This window comes from Humulus lupulus, chromosome 4 (genome assembly GCF_963169125.1).
Source record: "Humulus lupulus chromosome 4, drHumLupu1.1, whole genome shotgun sequence".
NCBI lineage: Eukaryota > Viridiplantae > Streptophyta > Magnoliopsida > Rosales > Cannabaceae > Humulus > Humulus lupulus.
The window spans coordinates 224647107-224670423 of NC_084796.1; the positions used below are offsets into that span (position 1 = coordinate 224647107).

Here is a 23317-nt window from a genome sequence, read left to right on the forward strand (position 1 = left end):
GCCTATGCAATATGTTGGTTAAAGTATCTGACCAGAACTAGAGTAGAGTTTCTGGTGGGCCAGGTGGTCAGTTTTATGTTTGAGATTATCATTTCAGAAAGGATTAAAAAGGAAAGATGATTATGTGAACCATAGATAAGAAAGATTGAGTGAAAAGTCTTAGCTGGATTAGCTAAGGGTTCTACAGTGTTAGATATGAATTTATTGTGGTATAAGGACCGGATTTGGAATCTGATGGACACTAAGATTAATTGGGAGATTCTGGATGAATCTCATGCTATTCTTTTATTCTCTTCATTCAGGCATCATGGAAATGTAATAGGATATGAAAGTTTTATAATGGTGGCCTGAGATGGAGATGGATGTAATGGAATGTGTGGTAAAGCTCTTAACCTATTAGCAGGTCAAGACAGAGTATCGGAAATCAGTGGGGCCATTGTAGCCTATGAGTATTTCGTAGTGGGAATAAGGAAGCATCGCGGTGGGGTTTCCCAGGTTAATGGGTCAGCGTGAGTTGGCATTGGGTCATTATGGACCAGTTTTCCAAGTGATTTCATTTTTATCAGTAAGAGTAAGTAACACAGCTGATCAATATTCAAATTTCTTTGTGAGAGAGATAGTATGCTTTCTTGAGAATTCAAGTTCTATCTTATTAGATGAAGACTCTATTGTTACTTCCAGGTTTTGGAAGGGTTAAGAAAGGTGATAAATATATAGATGAAATTCAGTACAGTTCATTATCCTCAGACTGATGGTAAATGAGAGAGAGAGAATTATCCAGTTATTGGAAAGATACCTTATGAGATGAGTTACGCTTGAGAATGTGTATCACTCATTCATTGGAATGAGATGGGTGAGATATTATATTTGGATCATGAGATGGTTCAGGGAACCATTGAGATTATTAAAGGTTGGAGCTTGGATGCTCACTTCTCAGAGTAAGTGGGAAAGTTTTACTGAACTGAAAAGCAGAAACATAGAATTCCAAGTAGAGGATTGTATCTTCCTTAAAAGTATCACCATGGAAAGGGGTGAGGAGATGAGGGCAAGTTGAGCCCTAGAGTAGTATAACAGTTTGAGTCCTGGATAGGACTGGTCAGGTTGACTTTGGTTCGACCATATCTTTGGCATTGTCAGTTGTGAACAGTGTATTTTGTATTTCCATGCTGAGGACATGGGTTAAAAGAAACTCATGAGTTGAGTTATGAGAATCTAGGGATTTGAGGCTAAGTTATCCTGTAAGGAGTAGTGTAGCGTCCCGGAATTTTACTTAGTTAGCTAGATAGTAGTAGTTGTAGTATTTTAGGTTCTGTGGATTTTGGTTCAAACCGGGACTTAGTTGGAAACTCATAGCAATAGTTATGAATTTTATAAGTTTAACCTATAGTTTAAGAATATTAATTACAACATAAGGTTTGATTAATATTGCTGGTTATTAATATGATAATTATTATAACCTAAGGTTTAGATAGAGCCAATAAGAATATGACACTTGTTATGAGCATGGTTATTCCTAAGGTTTAGATAGAGCCAATAGGATTATGACACTTGTCATATGCATGATTATTAAGGAATTATTATTTTAATAATTAAATAAGCGAAATATAAGACTTAGTCTTTACCAGAATCTGTTAGGAGCATGACATTTGTCACAATTTTATTTATTTGTGGATTAGGTTGTTATTTAGATAATTAAATAGATTTTCCGTAACTTTAGGGTACTGTAATTTCTGACTTACTTTTGACCTAGTTATGTTATGAATTTCGAAAAATAGTATTTCTAGAAAGTTGTAGATAATTGAATTATCTTTCTAACGGTATAAATATGGTCTAAATTTTAGTCCTACATCTCTAGTTATGTTGATTTTACTGCAGATGAGTTTAGAGTTACGAGATTTAGGGAGTTAGAAGTTAAGATTCTATATTTTTTTATTATTTTGTTTTTTATTTTAAAAATCAAGCTTTGACTCCTTAAACCTCTCTCTGAAAAATTTGACCAAGTCCTAAGCCTTTGACTGACGAATATTCAAATATCTTCAATAAAATTCATTATTTTTATTCAAGCCAAAAAGAAGATTTTTATTCCTAGAACTCTATAAATAGGACTTAGGACCCAGCCCTTTCACTTACTCTTTAGCTGTGATCAGACTCCAAGGTGCTAGTGAGACCATAAGAGTGATAAACACTTGGGTTGGGAAAAAGCTTTTCTATTCTTAAGCTTTATAAAACACTTTGGGAAGTGAGGTTAGAGTGTTTCGGTATTGGAGTTAGACTAATCCATAAGGTCAACCGAGGTACTCTTATTCTTAAGTTTCATTCTGTTTGATTCCTTAGTTTCTTTAGATTTCATTCAAGTTCTAACTTTTGTTATGGTTTTGTGGTTAGGATTTTAAGTTCTTTGTACTTAAGGTGTCTTTTCGATAAGTTTCCTCTTGGTGGTTTAGTTCAATTCCTTTCATCTCTGTCCTTTAGAAATACTCACTATTTTTATTGCTGGTTTTAGGAGTGTTCCAAGTTCCGCATTTGTTCTCAATTATCCCGGTGTTGGTAAGGAAAATTATATAGTTTAGTATTATGATCTAGTTTATGTAATGTATGATATAGTTTATGTTTGTATGACCTAACATTTCAGGTACAATAAAGGGGTAAGTGTGTCTGGACCTAAGGTGTCCAATGATGTATGACGGACTATGTCCGGTAGGCTCGGTTGCCAAAACTTTATGAGGGACCTATGTCTGGTGTATGACAGACTTTTGTCCGAGGCTTAATTGCCACCCCTGTATAAGCATTTATCTTTTTATTATATCTGATTTGTTATTTTTAGTTATGATTATGATATATGACCTATAGTTATGATTTATGACCTATGATTTATGATCTATGACTTATGACCTATGACTTATGACTTAGAGTATGATTTATGATTTATGGCTTAGATTATGATTTAGAATTATGACTTAAGGAATGATATGATCTAGATGTTGTGTTTGTATGACTTTAGTGAATATATGTTATGTTTCATTATATGACTAACCCTTGTTTGTATTTTCCTTACTGGGCTTAGAAGCTCACTCCTTATGATGTTGTTATTTCAGGAAATTAAGGATAGAAAGGCTGGTGGCGAGTGGGACCTAAGAGCTTCGTGATGTATTCGTTGGGGACCATATAGTCGAGCAAGATCAAGCAGGCCAAATTATTTATTTATTTTAAAGTTTATTTTATTTAAATGTTGCTCATTTTTATGTTAAAGACAAGTATTTTATTTTTATAAAACCATGGATCCGTGTATTTATTTTTAAGTTTTTATTAAATAAAAGAGCAATATTTACGATTATGACCCAACGCTGTGTTCTCGGTATTCTATGAGAAACTAGGGCATTACAAGCAGCCAGTCCAGATATGAAACAGAAAGAATAAGGTTCTGAGGAGCAAAGTGTAACTTGAGTTAAGGTAATGTTACAGAGACAGTGAGGTCGAGGGACGACCTGGGAAACTGGAATCAGTTGTGCGGAATTCTTACTCCGGGCAGTTCAGACAAATTTCGAGGACGAAATTTCTGTAAGGAGGAGATAGTTGTAATGCCCTAAATTTCTTAACAAGGTTTAGGACCTTGATTAGGAGGTCGGGAGGGCCATAATTGATTTAATATGCTATTAAATGATAATATGCATGTTTAGGTGTATTAAATATGCATGTGAACCCATTTTTGAGTAATTGGGTGATTTTCATATTTTGGCCATTTCGGGCATATTTGGTATATATGTGATATGTGTGTGGTGCTTTATTATTATTTGGTTATGCCAGGGTTACCCAGCACGAAACGTTCCTATGAGGTAAGCTAGTGGGAAAGTCACAACGGGATTTATTCTTGACTCGGAGTGAGTCAAGGGGTATTTAGAGCATTACCGGGTTATTAGGTAATGGGAATCAATATTTGGTGATAAATTGGGAGTTAGTAAGATTAGGGGGAAATTCTAGAGGTTTTGACTATTTTGCCCCCGGGGATGTTTTCGGGACCCCGAGCATTAGGATTTGTTTGAGGCTACTTAAGCTTGAAGTAACCTTTAAAGGAATAAAAGAACGTTCAGAACGTTCTCTCTCTCTCTAAGTTCTATTTTTGTCTCCCGATCGCATTTTCAAAGGAAACTTGAGTTTTAAGACTCGGATTCGAGCGAGGATCGAGGCATAGCGATCCTAGGAAAGATTAGAAGCCTATTAGCCGGAAGATTTAATTGGAAACAGCTCAATTGGAGGTAATTCAAGTTTTAAGTTCTAAGTTTTTTAAAGTTTTTAAGCTTGAATTGGACTTTGTGTTTTGATGAGTTCTGTTAGATTTGAGACTTGGGTTTTGTTGGTTTTGGTTGATGGGGATGTTTGGGAACTTTGATTTTTGAGTTTGGATAGGTTTTTGGGAGGTTTTAAAAGGTTGAAAATGGAGAAAAATGGTTGGTCCTAGGTTGGGTCGCGGCCCTGTTCTTGGGCATCGTGGCCCAATCTCGATGAAGCAAGTGGCAGGCTGTGTGAGCTCTGGGGGTCGTGACACTGGGTATAGGTTGTCGCGGTGCTTGCCCCTGATGCCTCTATTTTGGCTGGGGGCCACGGCTCAGTGAGTTGGGGCCGCGGCGTTTGAGGGTATTTATGGCTGAAATGATGTTTTAAGTTTGGGAACTCAAACCTTAGGCCTCGGGATCATTCCCACTACCCGGTTTAGTGGGATTGGATGTCTCGGAGGCTAAGTCTTGGTTCCGGGATTTGGTTTTAGAACTTGAACTTATTGGATCACCATTCATGGTTGTGACTAGGTTATCACTAGAGGCTTGGAATCGGGATCATGCTTGTGGCTCGTTTATTGGTAACCTGTGCTTGGACCAAAGGTAAGAAAATTGCACCCTATGAATATGACATGCATGGTTATTCTTGATGCATGTTGGATGCTTAAATGTGACATGCGTGGTTATTCTTGATGCATGTTGGATGTTTAAATGTGACATGCATGGTTATTGTTGAGGCATGTCAAGTAATTAAATGTGATGCATGTGTTGCATAAGAAACATGTGATTAGGGCATGCTATGAATATTGAATATGAGATTGTTCAGAGCTTGAGTCTCAGTGTTTATGCATGATCCTAATTGTGTTAGTGATTGTTAAGTAAGCATGTTGAATGCCCTATATTCAGATATTTGACATATGATATATGTTTGGTAGCATTGCTTACTTGTGTATGACACTGACTAGTCAAGGTCGGTACTAGTCGCGTATTACTAACCTGAGAGTCAGAAATGGCATAAGCGTCATGAACGCAGGGCTGATAAAAGATTAGATCTAATCGATATCAGCGTTGAATGACTCTGGGAGCATTGATGCTGGACCGACCCGAAGGTTGATAAAAATTATAAGTGCTTGACTAGTCTAAGACTAGTTACTCAGAGCCAGGGCCAAAGGCCTAGGTGACTGTTTGTCACATGGCTAGGGAGCGGAATCCCATGGTTGTGACTCAATGGTCATGCGGTAGGTTATCTTGGTGACTAGTTCATCAAACACCTATCTTGTTTAAGCTAGTGAAATGATCACTTATCTGCAAAGCCTCGGTAACCCTATCGTCACATGGCTAATGGGAACAGAACCCACCTTAGTTACTATTTCAACTGTCACTTTCTTATTTTGGAATGAAAGTCTTGGATGATTATTATGATCATCAGTTGATGTTGTATATTCATCATTACGTGAACTCATTTGCCTGCTTGAATAAGTCTATATTTGCTAGGCGTGTGCCTTATGATTTGATGACATGTTATTACTATTCATGAGCATATTGAGTTTTCTTGTTGGGCTTCGGCTCACGGGTGCTATGTGGTGCAGGTGAAGGCAAAAGAAAGCTGGACCATCCTTGATTTGGAGAGCTTAGGTGACGATGTGTATATATGCGGCTGCTCAACCGCCACGCCCGAGGGTTGAAAAAGGAACTAGGGTTAAACCCTGTTTTGTCGCTTAGATCGGCTGGTTGTAAATATTTTGTTGTAATAAACCTTTAAATTATATTTTTGGGATCCCAATATACACAGTAAACGTTCTAATGAAACGTTATATCTTAACCAAAATTTTTAATCCCTAAACTGCTATTCTTACTTAGTTACACGATTTTGGCCAAATGGCTCGATTAGCGAGTTTAACACTATTTATAAGGCACACTGTAACGGTCCCTGGAGTTTAGGGCATTACAATTAGGCTCTCGCTGCAGTTGCTCTACTAAATTACAAGCTAAACAACGAGGCTCATGTGAGCATGTCTTATGCTCAAGAGTCAAAGAATCTCCAACTTAAGATCGCCGGCGAGTTTAAAGCTGCCAAGTCAAAGCTGGAGGCTGAGCTCGAAGAGAGGAACTTGAGGATCAAAGAGATCGAGGAGAAGAGTTCCAGGGTCGAGGAGCTTGAAAAGCTAAACGCCAAACTCAAGGAGGAGAAAAAGGCCACCTTCGTGAAAATGGAGGGTGAAAAGGCTCGCCACCTTGAAGAATTTAAGCAAAGGAAGGATTGAGCTGTGGATATGGCCATGTACAGGATCTGGGCCAACAATGCCGATCTCGACACAAGCTTCTTAGGTACCCTGGAGGGCAAGCTCGTGACTAAGTGGCAAACTCGACTAGAGGTGGAGGAAGTTGAGAAGGCTAAGGAGGGGTCGAATGTCACCAAGGGGGATGCTCCTGCTTCCTAGAGACTCGATCATGGGCTGTGTCCCATTTAAAATTTTTGTAATAGTTAGAACTTTTTTTATTTTTATGCTCTCAAGGCAGAAACAATTTACAGCTCGTAAAATAGCTATTTTTTTTATCCAAGCTTACACTAGATATTCTTAATGTTGTGCTTCGGCTTTACTTTAATATTTTTTCCTTACATTTCTCAAATAAAATATTTTAAGCAATTTATATTAGATTTTGCCTTTATGTTTGTTTATTCATACAAACATCTATTGGATTTCAGCTCAAGTTTCAATGCATTCATGCATAGTTTGCTCGATGTATCCATATCCCATCTCGTTTTGTGTCAAGGTCGGATCTTACTTTTACCACGCACTCGAAAGTACTTAAGTGGTATGTAAGATAGGTAGTTTAGTTATATCTTGCTTTTTATAGCCACTTTTCCCCTTCCTTGAGTAGTTCCTTGAGGTTATGAGGTCGAAACTTTTGTTGCAAAATACTCCAGCCTCGATATCAACTTAGTTCGAATTGTGTCGATTAGTTTTAGCTGGTTTGTTCCAAACCTATTTAGGTCGTGTATGGTTTGTAATCCATACACTTGTATACTTTTAATCTAGTTATGTCTAGATCATATTAGCTCACGTATCTGGTTATGTCCATACACTTATTTTTAAATAATCTAGTTACGTCCAAATTATCTTAGCTCGCGCATCTGGTTATTTCTAGATACTTATTTCGAGCATATACTTATAACTTATATGCCGGGTTAATTATCCAGACATTTTTGTTTAATGTTATTTATTTTTTCAAACTTATGGTATGTATACCACTGATGCCCCCTTAATATCCTATGAGTGTGACCATAGGTTATCGAATTAAGTGAGTTTGCAAAAAATACAACATATAAGAACAAGAATGACTTTTGATCAGAATCGAATATTTTATTAATAAAATTTTTGCAAAAACAGACATGCTTGGTTACAATGAGACATCATTCCAACACTATTGATAGTAAGGTCGTAGATGCTCGCCATTCCAAGCTCGTGGTACTAATTCTTTGTTTAATCTCGCCAATTTATAGACTCCAGGTCAAATAATTGACTCGATCTAGTACGGTCCTTCCTAATTAGGTCCAAATACGCCTACAGCTGGGTCCCTTGTAGCTAGGAACACACGCCTTAACACTAAGTCTCCCAATTCGAACTTCCTATCACGAAACTTTTTATTAAAATATTGGGTAGCTCGCTGCTGATATGCTGCATTTCTCAATTGAGCTTCATCTCTCCTTTCTTCAATAAGGTCCAGACCTACTTCAAGCTAGGATTGGTTCAAGGCTTGATCATAAGCATGGCTACGAATCATGGGTATTTCGACCTTGATTGGTAACATGGCCTCGCACCCATATGCCAGGGAAAAAGGGGTATGCTCTGTTGAAGTGAGAGTTGTAGTTCGATATGCCCACAAAACTTGGGGTAACTCCTCGGGCCATTTTCCCTTAGCTTCTTCTAACATTTTCTTCATAGAACTCTTGAGATTTTTATTTACTGCTTCAACCTGGCCGTTTGCTTGGGGATGGGCAACGGAGGAAAAACTTTTTATTATTCCATTTTTCCACAAAAATGCATAAATAATTCACTGTCGAATTGAGTACCGTTACCTGATACTATTTTCCTTGGCATTCCGTATCGACAGATGATGTTTTTTACTGCAAAGTCCAGGACTTTTTTTGGGGTAATTGTTGCCAGAGGTTCGGCCTCGGTCCATTTTGTAAAATAATTGACTGCGACCACAACATACTTTACTCCACCTTTACCGGCTGGCAATGATCCTATGAGATCAATTCCCCATACCAAAAATGGCCATGGGGAGGTCATCATGGTTAGCTTGGATGGTGGAGCTCATGAAATTGTAGCGAATCGCTGGAATTTATCACATTTCTTGACAAACTCGAATGCATCTGCTTTGACAGTGGGCTAGAAGTATCATTGTCTTATAATTTTCTTTGATAGGCTATGCCCCCCAGTGTGGTCTCCACAAAATCCTTCATGAATTTCTTCTAGGATTTTCTTTGCCTCGAGTGGAGTCACACATCAGAGTAACGGCATAGAATATCCTCTCCGATATAACCTTCCCCCCACAATAGTGTATCTCAGAATTTGATACATCAATTTCTGAGCCTTGGTCTGTTCTGCTCGGAGAATGTCGATTTTGAGGTAATCAACTATTGGGGTCATCCAGGTTAGTTCAGAGTCAATCATGCATACGTCTTCCTCTTCAGGCGAGCTGATACTGGGAGTCGACAGGTACTCTATTGGTACTATATTTAGCGTGTCAGCCTCGTTGGATGTGTCGAGCCTGGCTAAGGCGTCCGCATTTGAGTTTTGTTCTTGGGGAACTTGCTCTATGGCATAGAACTCGAAATGTTCGAGTGCGGCCTTAGCTTTTTCTAAATACGCAGCCATTTTTATACCATGAGCCTAATATTCCCCTAGAATTTGGTTAACCACCACCTACGAGTCACTGTAGCAGTGTATTGCTTTGGCCTTGAGTTCCTTGGCTATTCAGAGTCCTGCCAATAAAGCCCCGTACTCAGCCTTGTTGTTAGATGCTTCAAAGCTGAACCTCAAGGCGGAGTGAAATCGCTTTCCTGTTGGAGTGATTAATATGATTCCTGCTCCCGATCCATTTTCGTTGGAAGATCCGTCGATGTAAAGTTTCCACAGCTCGCGGGCTGGGGTTATAACTTCATCATCGGATACTCATATACATTCCACGATGAAGTCTGCCAGGGCCTGCCCTTTATGGTCGTTCTCGGATGATAAGTGATCTCGGACTGTCCAAGTTCAACAACCCATTTCAACAATCTGCTCGAGGCCTCTGGTTTGGACAAGACTTGTCGCAGTTGTTGGTCAGTCAACACATGGTTGGGGTGTGCTTAGAAGTAAGGTCGGAGCTTTCGAGATGAGTGGATCAGGTTGAGGGCCAATTTTTCCATTAAAGGGTATCTCGATTCTACCCCCAGCAACCTTTTACTGACATAGTACACTAGTTTTTGTGCCTTCTTGTCTTCTCGGACGAGCACAGTACTAATGGCGTGCTTGGTTGTAGCGAGATACAAGTATAAGACTTCTCTTGTGATAGGCTTTGACAAGATCGGTGGTTCCGCGAGGTGCTTCTTTAGATCTTGGAATGCGAGCTCACATTCCTCTGTCCATTCGATTTTTTTGCCTCCTTTTAAAAGGTTGAAGAATGGAAGACAACGGTCTGTAGATTTAGAAACAAACTTACTTAATGTCGCCATCCATCCAGTTAAACTCTGGACATCTTTATGCTTTCGAGGTGAGGGCATATTAATTAATGCCTGGATCTTGTCAGGATTAGCCTTAATTCCTTGCACGTTTACTATGAAGCCCAGAAACTTCCCCGACGATACTCCAAAAGAGGATTTTTGGGGGTTGAGTTTCATGTTGTACTTCTGTAATACGGCAAAGCATTCTTCGAGGTTGTCCACATGGTTATCATTATGTTTAGATTTTACTAACATATCATCAACATAAACTTCCATGTTATTACCTATTTTCTCGGAGAACATTTTGTTGACGATTCTTTGGTACGTTGCTCCAGCATTCTTAAGCCCGAAAGGCATGACATTATAACAGTACAACCTTTTATCGATTACAAAGCTCGTATGCTCTTGGTCTAGTGCGTGCATGGTGATTCTGGTTATATCTAGAATAAGCATCCATGAATGACATAAGACCATGCCCAGCTGTGGCATCTACGAGCTGATTGATCCGAGGCAGGGGGAAACAATCCTTTGTGCATGCCTTGTTGAGGTCGGAGTAGTCGATGCAGGTTCGCCACGTCCCATTGGTTTCGGAACCAAGACTGGGTTGGCGATCCAATCAGGATAGAAAGCATCTCGTATGAATCGATTTGCTCTTAACCTGTCAACCTTTAGGGCTTTCTTTCTATCATCATCCAGGAGTCTCCATTTTTGCTGCTTCGGGGGGAAACTCTTGTCAATATTAAGTGCATGGCTTATCACATTTGGAGTCTCCGAATGTGACCATGCGAAAACATCCTGGTTTTTCTTTAAGAAGAAAATTAATTGCTACTTCACTTTTTCAGAAAGATTTTTCCCCACCTTCACAATCTTTGGGGGATCGACTTCTTCGAGCTTGACCTCTTCGAGCTCCTCCAACGGCTCAAGGTCAGCTCTTTATTCTATTATAGGGTCAATTTCTTCGTCTATTTCGAAGATCGTCCCATCCTCATTCTGAATTATGACAAGTGCCTGTGCATTTGTTTGTTTTTTTCCCTCTAACGGAAATGCTATAACATTCCCTCCCCGTGAGCTGGTCCCCTTTTAGAGTCTCGATGCCGCTAGAAGTCGGGAACTTGATGGCCATATGCCTAACGAACGAAACTGCCCCCAGCCCTACTAGGGCGGGTCTCCCGAGTAGTACGTTATAGGCCGATGGAAGATCCACGATGATGAACTCCACCATCTTGGTTATAGAGACTAGGTAGTCTCCCAAGGTCACAGGGAGTTTGATGGATCCCATATAGGCAATCCCTTATCCTGAAAAGCCGCACAATGTAGTTGCACAGGCTTTTAGGTCGCAAAGCATGAGTCCCATATTTTCTAAAGTGGCTTTATAGAGGATATTTACCGAGCTCCCGTAATCAATTAGGACTCGGTGTACCCTCTTGTTCGCGAGCTGAAGGGTGATGACTAGAGGGTCATTATGGGGAAACTGGACATGAGATGCGTCCTCTTTAGTGAAAGTTATGGGCTGTGTTTCAACCCTTTGTTGTTCTAGAGCTCTAGGTTTGGGTTTGTAGGGAGAACCATCATCGGTCGTTAACTCATTTACATATCTTTTCTGGGCATTCCTGCCTGATCCTGTGATATGGGGTCCCCCTGAGATGGTTATGACATCTTCTCCATCAATCGGAGGGGGTCGTGGTGCATTTGCTGCCCTCTGGCTGGTGGAAGCCTGATTGGGGTTTCGGTTTCTTACATACTACCCTAAATATCCCCTCGAGATCAATCCTTTGATCTCGTCTTTTAATTGTCTACACTCATCAGTTATATGTTCGATATCTCTGTGGAATCTACAGTATTTGCTAGAATCTCTTTTTGCCTTTTGGTTCCTCATGGGATCAGGTCGTCTGAAAGGGACCTGGTTTTCATTAGCCAGGTAGATATTCTCCTGAGACTCGTTGAGCTCGATATACACTTTGTATACGGAGAAATATCTTTCCCCTTTCTTCTTCTTTCCTCCATCCGCCTCGGGGTTACTCCCTTCATTTTTCTTTCTCTTAGAAGGGTTGTCCCCAGGGGGTTTTGAAGTCGTAGGGTCCGTCGAGGTTGAGGCAGAGTTTGCGTTTGTTGTTGTAATTATGGGTTGAGGGGTCATATTCAATGCTGACCTCGCCTCCTCTATATTAACAAACCTCTGAGCTCTTCGATTGAACTCGGTTAAGGACCTGACAGGCTTTCTTAGCAAGTCTTCCCAGAGAGGACTTCCAAGCATTACTCCAGCTCAAACGCCCATTAAATGACCACTGTTGTCGACATCTCGAGCTCGAGCAACTTCTAGATTAAACCTGGTGAGGTAACCTTTTAGTGACTCATTTGGCTGCTGCCGGACATTGGTTATGGCTGAAGCCTCAGGCCTAGTGTCAACCATGACTTTAAATTGTTTCTTGAAATCTCTCGACAATTGTTCCCAAGATGCAATCGAATGTCTTTTGTATTTTTCGAACCAGTTTTTTGCTGGTCCTGTGAGAGTGGCTGGGAACAGCATACACCTAAGCTCGTAGCCCACATTGCTGGCACGCATAATTGTGTTGAACGTGCTCAGATGGCTGTATGGATCGGAATTCCCGTCAAATGGCGGGACATGAGGAATCCTAAACCCTTGAGGAAAAGGAGTGTTAGAGATGTGCGGGGCGAACGGCTCTAGTTCTTCATCGAACTCTTCATCCCTTTCACGGCTGCAAGAGCCTGAATGCTCTCTCCAACTGCTCAATCCTCTCTTAGACTAGATCTACAGGAGGCCTGGCCTGGACCGGAGGGAGCTGGTTATCGTTGATTGCAATCTCAGTACCCCGTCTCGGTGCGGGATTATAAATTGGCTGCTTGCGACCGTTCAGATGATCTTGTAGATCTAGATTTGGGGGATTGTCACATCCCCAATTATGGTTTAAATGTTCCCATAGATCTGGGTGATCTCCTTGATTCCCATCATTTCTGGGCTCTATGTTATATATACTCACGGACCTAATGTAATCCAAGCTTTCGCTGACATGGTTTGTTGCATGATTATTATGAGATGGGTTTCCTGTCGGTCTCCTTGTCTCAGAAGTTTGAGACCGTGACATTTGGCTCCTCGTAGGATGAGGAGCCCTATGCTCTCGAACAGCTTCTTCATTTCCATGTCTACGCCCAGCTCACCTATCCCTATCTTGGTGGACAGGTCGTGGAGCCCTCCAATCTGGCAAGGGGTGCCTTATTGGCGATGGCGGGTGCCTTATTGGAGAAGGTGGCTGCCTTCCATTGTGGGGCCTAGATGGCCCCGAATTCCCTCGATCAGGTTCTGGTACATTCTGCGTGGCACCAGGATTTTGGGTCTGCGCCACTAAGGGGGCTCGGTTATTCCCTATTACCGCTTGTGCCTCTGCAGTCGAGTTGGCAGCACCTTCAGCCCAGTTACTTCTCCGGGGTCTCGGTGGAATAGGATGGGACGCTGGAGGCGAAGCTTGTTCCGTCCTTCCGGTGGCTGCGTTCTTACGAGGTCTCCCCCTAGGCCTACGAGGTGGGACCTGAGTGTCCCGCGGAGGCGGGGCCTGAGTATCTCGCGGAGATGGAGCCTGAGCCGCCTATGCTTCAGCAGCTAGTCTGGTTAGCTCTTCATTGCGTTTTGTAGATTCTGCCAACTGTTTGCGCAGTTGGCGATTCTCAAGTTCCACGATTGGAACATATCTCTCGGGATTATAGTACATATCCTCATCGGCCCTAGGAGCAAGTGGTCCTTGGGAGTTAAACGAGTCACTCCTCTCATCGAGATCGGAATCCACCATGGGTTGCTTTCCAGGCCGTCGGGGGTATTCGTCTTCATCAAGAAGTTCCTCCTCAGGTATATTGGGATCATTCGTAGCCATTGCTAATCCGAGAGGCTTTTTTACTAAACAGACTCACGCACTGTTTAATGACTCTCAATGTTTAATGACTCTCAATGAAAGCACTAAACTATTGACGCCGTTTTTCATCAACTTAAAAAGGAGAGCAATTAAATAAAAATATATCAGAGGAAATGAAATAAGAAGATGAAAACATGATCTTTTTATGTGGTTCAGCAGTTAAAATTTGCCTAGTCCACGAGTCTGTGTTATTAGCACTTGGGGGTCTTCTGGAAACTTTCAGAGAATAGTTGCTCAGAGTTTTCTCTCAAGATCTCAAAGTTTCGGTCCTTTACAAATGGAGTTTCCTTCAGAATTTATAGAGAAGGTTTTAGAATTCGTTCCCATATATTTTGGGAAGATATTATGTGAATCAAATGATATAATGCCACTTAATGCATTATATGCTACATGCATGATAATATCCCATAGAATGTGGGATTGGATAACTAATTACATCATATCCCTTAAACATATGAATTTTACAACAATAAATACATTCACATGTAACCGACTAGCTTAGATACTGGGTTCATTATGCCTTCGAGATTATTTGTCAATCACGAGCTCGTCATTCTTGCTTCGCCTATGCTCCTAACAAGTAACTATTGACGAAGTCATCACATTCGAGCTTATACTTCTCGAGTTAGAACCATCTTGTCTGAAGGCAAGAGATGCATCAGGAAATATATACAAGTGTTGAACCCTTTGCTATTGCAAGCTTACCTCATAAGTATTATGAAAATATGTATTTTGCCTCAATGGAAATGATAATAAATTACAACTCTATGCAATATATTACAAATAAATAATGATTGATTAAAAAGAGTTACAACTCTATAACTGAAAATTACAAATAAACAAAGAAAATGAAGAAAATGATGAAGAAGAAAAGAATAGTAAAATACAACTCTAAGCAAAAAGTTACAAATAAAGTAAAGTGTTTGAAACAAAACAAAAGAAAATATTACAACTCTTGAACAAGAAATACAATTAAATAGAAAAGAACAATATAAAGATGAAAAGCAATCGAATGAAATAAAGGAACAAGAAACAAAAGATGAACAACTCTCACTCACACTACCAAAGTGAAGAGTGTTGGGGCTCACCAACTTGAACAAGGTTTGAAACCTTTGTCCAAAAGCTTATTTTCCCCTAACTCAAGTACTAAGGGATCTCTCACAGATTATAGGAAATGCTTTCTGGAATTATCAAGCCTCAAGGTGTTTCTAGCCAAGTGCTCTAATGGATAGAAATATATTTTTTTGTCTTACAAGTGAGCTATAGGCTCCTATTTATAGAGTTTAGAGACACCCTTTGAATTTCAAATTCCACCAACCCCCATGGTTGTTACCAATGTTTAATTGGATTAATATGGAATTAAAATGAGATTTGGGAGTTATTTGGGTTTTTTGAGCCGTTCAACAAAGATTGAAAAAACTGAAAAATGGTCAGTTTTTAGCCTGTGGCCGCGGCCACTAGCCTCTGTCCCACAGGTCACGACCACCGACCATTTTCAGCACTAAAAAATGTGCTGTTTTTCCAAACCCTCCCAAATGATTTTGTAACTCCCAAAACACATTATTGGGGTTAAAATCATATCTCTAACAGCCATATCACATATGACTTTATGAAATTCATCTCAATATTGTGTAACAATAAATTTACACAATAAATGGTAATATTTGGAAGTTACAAATTTGTAACACCAAATATGTTACATTATTTGGATATATCTCATATATCTAAAAATTGTAACTTTCTATTATATGTTACAATATGTGACACTCTTTGTCACATTTGTTTAATCTAAAACATTATATTATATTATAATATAATATAATATAATATAATATTACATTATATTATAAAATAATATAACAATAAGCTCGGAGCATCTTTGAGGCTACACACTACTCGAGCTCACGAGGTCGTCATTTACAGCGAAACTGTCTGACTGGAGGATCATATGATGACTGTGCTTATTTCGAGCTTACACCTAACGAGCCTAGATTTCAGGATCATAATTTCCCATGCTCGAAATCTGGGTGTAACAATTATTAAAATCGAAACAAATCCTTCACGAGGATTTAATCTGAGAAGATTCCTCGAGGATTTAATCTGAGAAGATTCCTCAAAAGCCTTAAGGAAGTTGAGTAGAATTTGTTGTCTACACAGAAGAAAATATAACAAAGTATAACGTTGAGAATTTCTGATATGATCATTTGCATCGTAGATAAATATAGTTGTTCAGACATTTGTGGCATAAATTATTCATTAGGGAAATTTTATGGAAGGGTGGAATGCAAAATGACGAAGAGAAGAGAAAGACTAAATAATATCAAGTTGAATTTGAATTTGAACATAAATATCCAAAATTTAAATATATTAGTTCGTAACTATTTTCAATTATAATTTTATTTTTAATTATTTTATATACTAATAATTATAAATTTGAAAAATATAAATTTAAAATGTGAAATTTTTTTAAAATAAAAAAGTAGTTTCTAGAAATTTTAGAGTGTCATTTAAAACAACACTAATGCCATTTCTCACCCAAATCAAACCTAAATAAATATTTGTCAAAAAGAAAACCTAAATAAATAAAGAAAATAAAAAACCGTGATTGAACACCCAAAGATGACCGGTTGCGATCCTCACCCGATTGGGTCCCACCCACCCAAGTTCCGATCCAACACTAAGTTTTATTCATTACTTAACGGGGCCGTCACAAACCGTCACGGCCACTCAACCCTTTCACGGCACTTAGCTACCGTTAAATTACTTTCTCTCTCAGCCTTCTTCCAACGACGTTCCACTCCCGTCTTTTCCCCTATCTCTAACGTCGTCGTTCCGCTTCATCCCTAACCCTAACCCTAACCCTAACGTCCTTCTACCTCATCTAATGGCGTCCTGTGACGACGACTTCTCTCCTCTCCTCGGTGACGACTCCAACCCCAACAACACCGCCAGTGCCCCCACCAACCCCCACCACCTATCCCATGCGCCGGCCCCGCACCACCTCCATCAGACCTACTCGACGGCAACGGTTCACCGGTTCTCGGCGGGAGGTCCGACGCCTCTCCAGACGATACTCAACGCAGGGAGTCCCGATAAAGTCATCGCCGGAGAAGAGCAGGATGATGGTGAGGATTACGGAGAGGCAGCGGCGTTCTGTTCGAATCCCTTCGAGAACGATAGCGATCAGAACGGCGGCAGTGTTGTTGGGAGCGAGAAGAGGAAGGACCACCACCATCATCACCACCGAGACGAACAGCTCAGCGATGGTGGTGGATCTGGTGCTCCGTACAGTTATAAGAAGGCTAAGGCCGCTTCGGCTTCGGGCACTTCCGGCGGTGGTGGAGAGTATAGGAAGGATCGGGAGGAGTGGAGCGATGCGGCGATCGCGTGTCTTCTGGATGCATATACCGACAAGTTCACGCAGCTGAACAGGGGTAATCTGAGAGGGAGGCATTGGGAGGAGGTGGCGGCGACTGTGAGCGAGCGATGCGAGAGGCAGACCAAGAGCGTGGAGCAGTGTAAGAACAAGGTTGATAATTTGAAGAAGCGGTACAAATTGGAGAGGGATAGGATGAACAATGGAGGCATTTCAGCAAGCCATTGGCCTTGGTTCAAGAAGATGGAGCAGATTGTTGGAAATAACTTGCCCGTAAAGGTTGCATCTGATGATGACAAGGGTGCCAGTTCTTCTGGCAATACGCCTCGCCAATCGAAAAGGTTTTGAAACACTCCCTTTGTATTTTCATACATTTTGCAGCTTAATTTGCTGGAATCAATAGCTTTTGTTCTATAATACATGATTTGAATCTATAGATGAAGGAACATTAGCCATTAAGCTGTTTAATGAGTTTTGAAAGACTGGTTTTGTAATGATTTGAATCTATGGGTGTAGCTTGATCAACTTTTTTTTTTTTTTGGTTCAAATGAGCTGTGATATGAAACACTCGTGCTTTATTTTTTGAATTCTTTTATTGGTTTTTTCAGATTGAATCAAATCCAACTTTTGTTCGTCCAAATCCAGCTAGCTGGTTTTTGTTAATTTAGAGGACAATGCTTGGTAATTGGTGTGCCAGATTGGCCTTTGGACTTCATCTTCCTAGTGTCTTGGTATAGTTTTTTTGTACCAACTTCCTTAGTAAGACTGCTTCCTGAAAAATTTGGGTTGTTTAAGCTGTGGAAAAATTAGATGTGGATTGTTTAATTTTCATCCTTCTCAGGTTTTGTTTCGTGCTCATTATCATGGCTTGGCTATTCCTCTTTATTTGTAGTGCTATAATTGCTATTGTAGCTTTTTGTTCTGTATGCTTATTTGTTTTATTGGAGTGAAGAAGGGTTTAATAGTATTATTTAAGAACTCCCTTTAAATTAAAGTTGAGCTCTGTACCGTACTCTCATCTGTTTTATTGGCAGATATGCTTTGACAACAGGCAGTTCTGCTGGACAGATACATAACATCAAGCCCAAGTCAACAACGAATCCTAGATGGCGCAGAGTAGTCTTTAAAATTAGTGGTGCTTCTCTTGCCGGTGCTGCACCAAATAATATTGACTCAAAGGTTTGTTAATTGAAAGCATAGGCATTATTTGTAATTTTGTTTCCCTACTTCTCTGCAGTAAAAGCAAATTGTTTTTCCTTTGGATTGGCAGGTGGTCATGTTGATTGCTAGAGAAGTTGCAATGGCTGCACGTGTTGGCGTGCAGGTACTAATTTCTGCATATTCTTATTTATAATCCAAGTTGTTTGCTGTCCTTTCAGCTGTAACATACTACATTTGTTTTCGTTTGATATCTCAGGTAGCTATTGTAGTTGGTGGTCGTAACTTCTTTTGTGGAGATACGTGGGTAAATACAACAGGTTTAGATAGAACTACAGCCTATCAAATTGGGTAAGTAGACTTATCAAGTTTTACGATTGTATACATCTTTGAATTGTTATGTCATTTAATTGTAATGTACTTTAAGTTATATAGAATGTGAATGTTTGATGAATTGATTTATGAGATTTGATGTAATCTTCTTGGATGGTCAATTGATTATTTGATTATCTGGAATTTCGCATACGCATTACCCAATGAACTTGAGCAAGCTAATAACATTATTTTTTGATAACATCAAATGTATGATTTATAATTATAAACTTTCTTTTCTTTAACCCTGCCTAATAGATTATGTATGATCTGAATTTTTTTATTAGTCATGACCGAATCATGTTGATTCTCTCATATCTACCAGTATGATGGCTACTGTGATGAACTCGGTATTGCTTCAGTCAGCAATAGAAAAGATGGGAGTTCAAACTCGTGTCCAAACTGCATTTTCAATGCACGAGGTTGCTGAACCTTACAGCAGGCAGCGGGCAATCAGGCATCTTGAGAAAGGGAGAGTTGTAATATTTGCTGGCATTGGTGCTTCCACAGGAAATCCACTCTTTTCAACAGACACAGCTGCAGCTTTTCGATCTTTGGAGAGTATGGATCTGTCTTAATTTCATACTTTCTGTTTGCAGCCTTTATTTACTGAAATTATATTTTTTCCTAATCTTTTAACCACAGTTCTCTCAACTCACAGAGTGATGGAGATAGATCTACGTATTTTCTTTAACTTAACATGGTATTCTTTTTAAATCCTCAGTTCACGCCGAGGCAGTTCTCAAGGGTACCAATGTTGATGGTGTCTATGACTGCACCTCTCAGGACAATAATTTTACATTTGAGCACATCTCTTTCAGGGAGTTGGTTGCAAGAGGTGCCACATTGATGGATTCCATGGCACTGACATACTGTGAAGAAAATAGGATTCCCGGTTAGTATAATTTGGCTTGGCTTATTGATTTTATATATTTATATCTCTTCTATATAAAATAAAGTGGGTAGATAACAAATTTTTTTTTAACATTTGTTAACTATAGCAGAAATATACCTTTAAAACTATATATTTATCAATTATATTAGTATAAATTCAAATATTATAAAATATTATTATTATAATAATATTTTATATAGGACTACATATATAATAATTATATTAATATAAGACTATATATTTAATAATTATATTAATATAAATTTAAATCTTATAAAATATTATTATGATAATAATATATAATCTTAATTTTTTATTAATTAAATTAATATGAATTTAAATATTATAAAATATTATTATTATAATAATATAATACAAAACTAGATATTTAATACTTATATCAATATAAATTTAAATATTATTATAATAATATATAATACATAATTTTAACTTTTATTAAAAAAATTATTATTTATGTTTAAAAATGTTATCATATTATATATATATATATATTAAAAAAATCATAAATAGTGTTTTGGTTTAATTTTTCATTTAATATGTTTACGTCATTTTTTTATGTATAATATTGTTTATTTCAAAAATTTATATGACAATGATACAAATTTAATAAATATAATTAATAAATTTTATAAATAAAACTAAGCAAATTTGCATGTTGCTTGTATCTAGTATATCTCTTTTATATAATAAGTGTGTAGATAACGAAAATTCTTGGTTTTAACGGTTTGTTTTGTTAACTTTAACGGAATATACCTTTAAAAAACTAACTTAAAAATGAATATTTATCAATTATATTAATATAAATTTAAATATTATAAAATATCATTATTATAATAATATTTAATATAAAACTATATATATAATAATTATATTAATATAAATTTAAATGTTATAAAATATTATTATGATAATAATATATAATCTTATTTTTGTGTTAATTATATTAATATGAATTCAAATATTATTATAATAAAATTTAATACAATACTAAATATTTCATATTTATAATAATATATAATACAAAATCTTAATTTTTATTAAAAAAATTATCATTGATGTCTAAAGATGTTATCATATTATATTTATATATTTACAAAATCATAAATAGTGTTTTGGTTTGACTTTTCATTCAATATGTTTATGTTATTCTTTTATATATAATATTGTTTATTTATTTAAAATTATATGACAATTATACAAATTTAATAAATATAATCGATAAATTCTATAAATATAACTAAGCAAACGTGCATTGCACGTTACTTGTATCTATTATATATATATATAGATGATCATTTGGCAAAATGATTTATTTTTTGAAGTCATTTTGCACTTAAGTATGTGTGCAATGAATGTTTGCCTAGTTTTTATTTAGAAATGTATTAATTATTTTTATGTTTTTTTAATTTTCATATAAATTTTAAATAAATAAACAATGTTATATATATTATAAAAAAATGATAAAAACATTAAAAAAAAATTAAAGCAAAACATTGTCTAGATTATAAAAAAAATAACGAAATCGTTAAACTTAGACTCTCTTAAATACACACTTTTTTATATAAAAAAAGATATGGTGCATTTTAGTTTTAAAATTAAATATTTTTAAAAAAAAATTTTTTAGAAAAAAATACCTATGAATTTCAATATAATAAAATATTTAAAAAATATAAATTAAAACTATAAATTTAAAAAGTTTATTTGATCAAATTTTAATAATTTAATTTAAATTTTTTTAAAGCTAGAAAATTATATATAAATATATATTATTTAATTAATGGATAGAGTAATTAAATAAATAAATTATCATTAAAAAAAATTAAACGGTAAAATAAGAAAATATGTATATTTATAAAATTATTATGGCTCATTTATTACTTTTTATTTATTTTCAATTTATTTACCTTATTTAAGATAAATTTATTAATTTTTATTTGTTTTAATTTATTTTCGTTATTTAGATAACTTTAAAACTAATGGTGTTAGAAAACAATAAAAAAAAGTGTTAGATCTAATGGAAACACAACAATTTCTGTTAAACTCACATTTATAATACGAGAAATGCTAAATACACTCTCGTAAATCAATTACATATGGATCTTATAATATATAAAGATATATTATTTAGATAACTTTAAAACTAACATGGATAGGATACAATAAAAGAAAAGTGTTGAATCTAACGGAAACATAACGATTTCTATTAAACTCACATTTATAATGTGAGAAATGCTAAATACACTCTGTTTTGTATTCTCTTAAATCAATTACACATGGATCTTATAATATATAAAGATATATTGAATGTTTATTATAACGAAGTTCAATTACTCTCTTATGCACAGTTGTTGTGTTCAACCTTTTAGAGCCTGGAAACATCTCAAAAGCACTATGTGGAGAACAAGTTGGTACATTGATTGATCTTAACGGAAGAATAAGCTAATATTTATTTATAGAAATGACTGTTGTCATCTGATGTATTATTAGTTGTTGTAATTACAAGATGCTTTGTCGAATTCAATTGCGCTCCACAGGACCACAGGCCTCTAATCATCACTGGGTACGTGGTTTCAGCTGGATCGATTGTTTAGGTTGAAGCATGTAAGTGCACCCTTTTTATGTATGTATGTATGTATGTATGTATAATATATAGTGCCTGCTGTGTACATGAGAGGGGTAGAGTTAGGTTCCTAACGTGCCCAATGCTAATTATTGGTCACTTGACCACTTCATTGATCTGTCTAAGATTTTCATATCTTATCTTAGCTTGGTCGTATTTTGCCTTTCGGTCTGTAAAATTGTCAATGATAAGATTATAGATGTATTTTTCAGTGTTGACTGTACCAACATGATCACATTAATGTGTGATGAGTTTCATATTTCATATATCTTATACGTATATGAAGCCGACTTGTTTAACACCCGGTATTAATGTGTCAGTTATGATAAAAGTTTAGTTAGTATCTGGAAAATAGCATTATGGTAATGTTAGAAATATAAAACTGTGGTGGATCCGGCTGTTAATATTCATGGACACAACTAAAAAGTTGGTTTTATGATTCAAGAATATGCTGGTTGTGGAAAAGGCCATTTTCGCTCCCAATTACGTAGTATTTTGCATGATGTTAGTGCTCTTTTGTAGGAAGAGGCATATGGCTTAGTAAGATTTTCATTGAGCGAACATGGATAGTTGGACGAAAAAACTCCACTCCCTAATTCCTATTGTATAAATGGATTAAAACAAATTATGTATATATAATAATCACATAAATTTTTCTCTACGTGAAAAGTGAAAAATTTATGTAGGTAACCAACTATAATGATTTTCACATTCACATTAGTTTTTTTAGAGCTAATTGTACGAACCACTCCCACGTCTTTTCTCACTGCAAAAACAATCAAGTCCTCATTTTAATTGAAACTTGAAACCTCTAAATCTTGTTCTTGTAAGCCTAGCTCCTCTCCTTTGTAAGCCCAATAGTCCTCGTCATAACCTGTATGTCTTGCCCATGCCTCATTCAACAATGATGCCCGACCTATAGTTAGCGACGAGATATGGATTTGGAGAAGAAAAAAAAACTGTCGAAA

At 37.1% G+C, this 23317-nt stretch overlaps 1 protein-coding gene across 1 annotated transcript; it reads left to right on the top strand.

The window, feature by feature from the left end:
• The first annotated feature begins 16610 nt into the window (after positions 1-16610).
• On the top strand, positions 16611-22648 carry LOC133831251 (uridylate kinase PUMPKIN, chloroplastic). Its single transcript, XM_062261490.1, has 7 exons — positions 16611-17624; positions 18318-18462; positions 18554-18607; positions 18701-18792; positions 19139-19374; positions 19538-19708; positions 22075-22648. The coding sequence occupies exons 1-7, from the start codon at positions 16792-16794 to the stop codon at positions 22170-22172; spliced, it is 1629 nt and encodes a 542-aa protein (XP_062117474.1). The 5' UTR covers positions 16611-16791; the 3' UTR covers positions 22173-22648.
• The last annotated feature ends 669 nt before the right edge of the window (positions 22649-23317 follow it).

Excerpts from the sequence above, each read along its gene's own strand:
- LOC133831251 (XM_062261490.1), top strand. The coding sequence starts at position 16,792 with ATGGCGTCCTGTGACGACGACTTCTCTCCTCTCCTCGGTGACGACTCC. Across the intron at positions 17,625-18,317 it reads ACGCCTCGCCAATCGAAAAG|ATATGCTTTGACAACAGGCA; the intron begins GTTTTGAAACAC and ends TTTTATTGGCAG. Across the intron at positions 18,608-18,700 it reads CTGCACGTGTTGGCGTGCAG|GTAGCTATTGTAGTTGGTGG; the intron begins GTACTAATTTCT and ends TTGATATCTCAG.